Below are 6,000 nucleotides of genomic sequence, written 5' to 3'. Positions count from 1 at the left end.
TAATAAACATTTCTAAAAGATACAACTCTTATGCATGGAATTTTAGATCCACTTCTCCTTAATGCAACCGCTGTGTCAGATTTTTTTTAAACTTTACGGAAAAAGCACACCATGCAATAATCTGAGTACAGCGCTCAGAGACGAACACAACCCAAAGGTATATCCGCCATGTTGTGTAGTCAACAGAAGTCAGAAATAGCATTATAGCATATTAGCATCACTTACCTTTGATGATCTTCATCAGAATGCACTCCCAGGAATCCCAGTTTCACAATAAATGTTTGTTTTGTTCGATGAAGTCCATTATTTATGTCCAAATACCTCCTTTTTGTTTGCGCGTTTAGCCCAGTAATCAAAATTCATGACGCGCGATCACTAGGTGCAAACAAAAAGTCAAAAAGTTCCGTTACAGTCTGTAGAAACATGTCAAACGATGTATAGAATCAATCTTTAGGATGTTTTTAACATAAATCTTCAATAATGTTCCAACCGGAGAATTCCTTTGTCTTCAGAAATGCAATGGAACGCAAGCTAACTCTCTCACGTGAACGCGCATGGTCAGCTCGTGGCTCACTGGCAGACCTCTGACTCATTCCCCTCTCATTTTCCCCCACTTCACAGTAGAAACCTCAATATCTCCCAATTTCCACTGTATCTTGGATAAGCAGTGTTGAAAAACTACAAACTTCAGATTTCCCACTTCCTGGTTGGATTTTTTCTCAGGTTTTTGCCTGCCATATGAGTTATGTTATACTCACAGAAATCATTCAAACAGTTTTATAAACTTCCGGGTGTTTTCTATCCAAACCTACTAATAATATGCATATCCTAGCATTAGGGCCTGAGTAGCAGGCAGTTTACTGTGGGCACGCTTTTCATCCGGACGTGAAAATACTGCCCCCTACCCCAAAGAAGTTAAAGAAGGATTTTTAATCCTTGAGACAATTGAGACATGGATTGTGTATTTGTGCCATTCAGAGGGTTAAATCGAAATACAAAATATTTAAGTTCCTTTGAACGAGGTAGTGTTACTATTTTATTATTCTCGATGGTGCAGCTGTAGAACTTTTTGAGCATCCGAGGGCACATGCCAAATCTTTTCAGCTTCCTGAGGGGGAAGAGGCGCTGCTGTGCACTCTTCACGACTATACGGGTGTGTGTGTGGACCATGTTAAGTCTTTAGTGATGTGGACGCCAAGGAACTTGAAGTTCATTTTGACATTAGCCAACATTTTAACTGAAAATGTGGCCAGATGGTTGATATTGAGAAGGGTGCTAACTTTAAAGGTGCAGGCCAGAAGGAGAAAATGAATCGACCAGATGTCGTAGAAAGTCATCTCCTCTGAATAGCCCACACATGGTGAATTAGGTAGGCCTTTATACTACAGATGAACTTTGGAGACAAATATGGGCCTTTTCGTGGTTCAGTTAGACCATGCAGAAAAATCTTTTTAAATAAAACTATCACAGAGGGTTTTTTGAGCCGTACTGTATGATCACAATGCCAGAAGGGAAATAAAATACCCAGACGATAGTGTCAGTTCCTCTGTGTTGATAAAGATGACCCTTCTTTTATCTCCAGTGTGCGTTTAAAGCCTGTGATATGCCACCACTACTAGATTGAGATAGGGGTGTGTGTGAGACTTTCTTCATTTCCTGTTTCCTCGCATCATGTCCATGTCCACCCTCTCTGTTCACTGCAGTCTCAAAGGAAGCGGTGACCGAAATCGCACCCTGTCAGATTCAGCCAGACACGGTCCTGGACGTTCTGCCACCCTCCTCCTGTACTCCCGCAAAACTAGAATAGTCCCAGTAAGCAAAATTATGTTGAAAAGATTTATAAAATACATATTTTCCAGACGGTGAAATTCGTTTATTTTATGTTCTGAATGAAAGGTGAAAATACATATTTTTCTCATGTATATGTATAATATGTCTTTATCCGGACATTGAAAATACGTTTTTTCCGGATGTTGAAAATACATATTTTCTGGACTTTGAAATCAGGTTCCTTTTCGGGTTAAGAATTAAATTTGAAAATACGTAATTTATAGATGTCTATGTTTTGACCAAATCAAGGCTGGTTCAGACCGGACCAAATCTGAACCAAACATAGACGTCTATGATTGCTTCAGATTTGGTCCAACAGCACCAAGATGCGCTGGGAATGGACAAGCAAAATGTTTTACGCCCCTGACTTTGACAAAGTGGGCACTGCTTATCTCAGGGCGGCATCAGCGCTCACCTATAAAGCCCAAATGACTGCCACTGGTTGAGATACATTTTTTAGTTTTTTTAGGGAAGAATTATGTGTTGTTGGAGGTGCGTCTTGGTCAACTAAGCTCGGAAAATGCCGCCTTCGCCAATCTGCCGCCATAAGCGGCTGCCTAATCCTGCCTAATGGGTGAGCCGGCCTGCATTCAGCTCCCACACTTCCTATTTGTGGGGACCTGTTCTTCTGAGTGGTTCTCTCTCAGTCCTATGATTAATGGACCTAGCTGTGTTTGAATACTTCCTATATATTACTTGCTCCTTCCTCATTCTCATATCTTGGTTTCTGCCCACAGTGAGGCAATAACGTTTGTGTTTGTTAATGGAGCCGTATGTTTTGGCAAATGTAATTGCCATTGAGTTAACCACCAACCAAACTGCTCCCTCGTTTTCGGTCAAGCTGGTTGGTCGTAATGCTGATTAATAACCTTGGTTTCCTCTTTCCACAGGTACGACACGCCCCCCTCGAGACGGTGAGGTCCCTGGGCTTGATTACAACTTTATGTCCATAGAGGACTTCCTAAATCTTGAGCAGTGCGGAGCACTATTGGAAATAGGGACGTATGAAGGTGAGGATGGTGATGTTGGTTATGGTGGTGGTTGTGATGATGATGTTGGTTATGGTGGTGGTGGTGATGATGATGGTAGACTGTAGGAGTGGAGAATATGATCTTTCACTAGTTCACCAGATTCTCCTCACCTAGATTAGTACAGTGCACCGCAGTGATAAGTCTTCTGTCCTGACAGAAACTACAATCCACCTGTTGGTTGTGGGTGGTGTGTGTGTAACAGCGTTAATCTGCTTGGCACCTGTACTACTGTGTGTTTGACACCTTTCTCTCTGCCCCGCAGACAATGTCAAATACCTGTCCACAGGAGCCTATTGCCTTCCAAATACAAATATGAAGCAGACCTACTGTACAGTGTGTCAGTGACATGACATGCAGTGGCATTGAGATAGAGTTCCATTCTCATATCCAAAATTGTCACTTTGCCAGAGAATTGTGGATAGTTAAAATTATTTCAGGATATACAGCTTATCAGTTGTAGATGATGACATACAAATTGTATTCTGTTATGAACATGTGTTGCTATCTCTTTGATTGCATTGTGGGAAATAAATCTTAGTCACAGATCTGGCACTGACCAATGTAAGCCAGTCATTTGAATGTATACTTTAACGAGGTAAAGATTCTCTTCCCTTCTGAGCCGGTCCATTGTATTATCTGTGTATGCTCCCTGCTCCCAGACAATACAGCTCTCCCCTCTCAGTCTATAACACCATTGGCTAGGGGGAAAAGCCTGCTTTTCCAGCAGCTGCTTATTTCCACAATTTCAGGATACATTGTGCTCTGGCATTGTCTCTTTTTCCCCTGCGTAAGATTTTGAGATTGTATAGATCTCCTTCCTGCTATCTCTGTCCTCTGTCTCTCTTTCCCTTCCTTTTTTTCTCCTCTGGATCTTTTTCTTGCCCCCCTCTTTATCTCTGTTCCTCTCCCTCCCCTCCCTCTCTCTTCCTCCCTCCTCTCTCTCAGGCATGCTAATGTCCCTCTTGTTGCCTAGGTAACTATTATGGGACCCCCAAGCCGCCGAGGCAGCCCGTGGTTGGGACAGTGATTTTCAGAGATGCTGTGCTCCTCAACGGCCCCCCAGGCTCCCAGCAGTCCACTCCCAAGCACACCAAGTCCTACAATGACATGCAAAACGCCCGAGTAGTGCCTGCTGACTACGAGGATGACGACCAGGCCACGGAAATGAACAACAGTTTTACAGGTGAGTCATCGTACATGCAGTCAGACAGTGAGATACAGACTAACACTACCAAGCCAGGCTGGTGTTCACTGTGGTGTGTGTGTGTGTGTTTGTGCATGTGTGTTTCTATGTGTGCTAGTATGTCTACACGTGCGAAAGAGCATGTGAGAGAGTGTGCCTGTGTTTGTGCTTTCCTCTGCTCTGTATTGCTGGGTGTCTGGAGGTTGCATCATGCCTTTGTGATGCTGATTTCTCTTTGTTGAGAGTCTTAACACTGCCATCTGCCTGTGAGGAGGGGAGAAACACAGTACAAGCAGAATTCATAGGGCCTCGATCTCCTCCGTCACTCAATTTCTCTTTCTCACTCCCTCTCTTCTTTCTCTCTCTCTATTCTACTCCTTCTTCTCTCTTCCACTCATTTGTGTCTTCGTCTAATGCACTAATCTATCTGTTAATGGAGTGTTAATATTTCCCACCTATTTAAGGTGATGACTATAACACTTTGTGTTCTTTTTTAGGCCAAATTTCTGATGTCTAACTAAGTTTGAAATATTGCTTATCAGAACCTGTGTTAATGTGTTAGCCCAGAAAGAAAGCTAGCTGATGGCCACGGATGAGTGTTTTTCTCTCTGTCGCTCTCTGTCCGTCTCCCTCTCTTTGAAGTCTGTTCCATCCTGGAGAGTGTGTGAGACATTCAGTCAGTTCCTAGATGGAGGGGCTTTTTCCTGGTCGGGTGGGCGGACGGTATGAATCTATGGCCCTCTCTGTGTGTCCTGCCATCCTGGAAGTGTGGTGAATTAGCGTTTGATCACCCCTTAACGGCTCACGGATGTGAGGGAGGAGCGAGGGAGGAGCGAGGGAGGCCAGGGAGGGAAGGGGGGAACTAGGAGTTGGGGTTTAGAGAAATGGAAGCTGACCGCGTTTGCGTTATAGTCATTGGGCCCCATTCCTTTTGGACCAGCAGGCAGGGGGTTTACAGAAAGAGGGCGATAGGGAGGGAGAGAAAGAAGGTAAAGAGGGAAAGATGTTTTGTAGTATGCATTGATATAATGCAGACAGTAGTCTTCGCATAAAGTGTCTTATCATTCCACCCGTAGATTCACACATTCCGATTGCTGCATGAAACATAAACCTCCCCTCTCTGTTTTTTTTCTCGTGTTGTGCTCCTTTACATACCCAGGATCCTTAGTGCGTAGTCTCTTCCCCTCTCCCTTGTTGTGCACAGGTAACCCTAGCGACCAGGACGAGAGCCGCGGCGGCGTTCTCCGGCCATATCCCGCGCGTGAGAACGCTCCGTCCTATGGTCTGAACAACGTGGCCGCCTCCACCTCGGACAACGGGCAGCAGACGCACGCCCAGCCCCAAGCCTCTCCTGAAGACCCCCTGGGACCCCTGCCAGACAACTGGGAGATGGCCTACACCGAGAATGGAGAAGTCTACTTTATAGAGTATTTATAATATATCTTATACCCTACACCCCACCCACCCTTAGCCTATACAGAAAGTGTACTTTACAAAGTGTGTATTATATACCCTATACACTTCGTCCTACAACCCACAATAGCTTGCATCATAGTGTACATATTCACCCAATACCCTATGTACAGTAACTACCCTGCTGACACCAAGAACAGAGAGGTCTACTTCATGGACTAAATACCCAAACAGTACTCTATACTGTTTACTCCTTATACTATGTATACTACTATACTATTACAAGCCTCTCTGTCCTGTATCCCAGTACTCTCCCTCCTCCTCTCCCCCAGACAGACCTGTCATTGCTCAGTTCTCTCCAGGCCGTTAATCCTCCATAGACTGATCTCCTTAGAGATCACAGGCAGGTCAGATCACGTGACCACTGCCATGCAGCCCGGCCCTCTGTCCTCAGACCAACACACAGAGCTGGGGCTGCCTGCCTGACTAGCTGGGAAATGGCTGGGTGCATTCATCACCTGCATGTTGGTCTGCTTTTATTAT

At 44.6% G+C, this 6,000-nt stretch overlaps 1 protein-coding gene across 1 annotated transcript in view; it reads left to right on the top strand.

The window, feature by feature from the left end:
- The first annotated feature begins 2,726 nt into the window (after positions 1-2,726).
- Positions 2,727-6,000, top strand: part of LOC120059519 (membrane-associated guanylate kinase, WW and PDZ domain-containing protein 1-like) — an 80,053-nt gene continuing 76,779 nt past the window's right edge. The window contains exons 1-3 of the mRNA XM_039008642.1: positions 2,727-2,840; positions 3,835-4,044; positions 5,249-5,471. Of these exons, the coding sequence (XP_038864570.1) occupies positions 2,774-2,840; positions 3,835-4,044; positions 5,249-5,471 (500 nt within the window). The 5' untranslated portion in view covers positions 2,727-2,773. The remainder of the gene's footprint in view (positions 2,841-3,834; positions 4,045-5,248; positions 5,472-6,000) is intronic.

The sequence above is a fragment of the Salvelinus namaycush genome, chromosome 14, assembly GCF_016432855.1.
Source record: "Salvelinus namaycush isolate Seneca chromosome 14, SaNama_1.0, whole genome shotgun sequence".
In the NCBI taxonomy this organism is placed as follows: domain Eukaryota; kingdom Metazoa; phylum Chordata; class Actinopteri; order Salmoniformes; family Salmonidae; genus Salvelinus; species Salvelinus namaycush.
The sequence above is the reverse complement of the archived record's forward strand: the minus strand, read 5'-3'. Positions and strand labels throughout refer to the sequence as shown.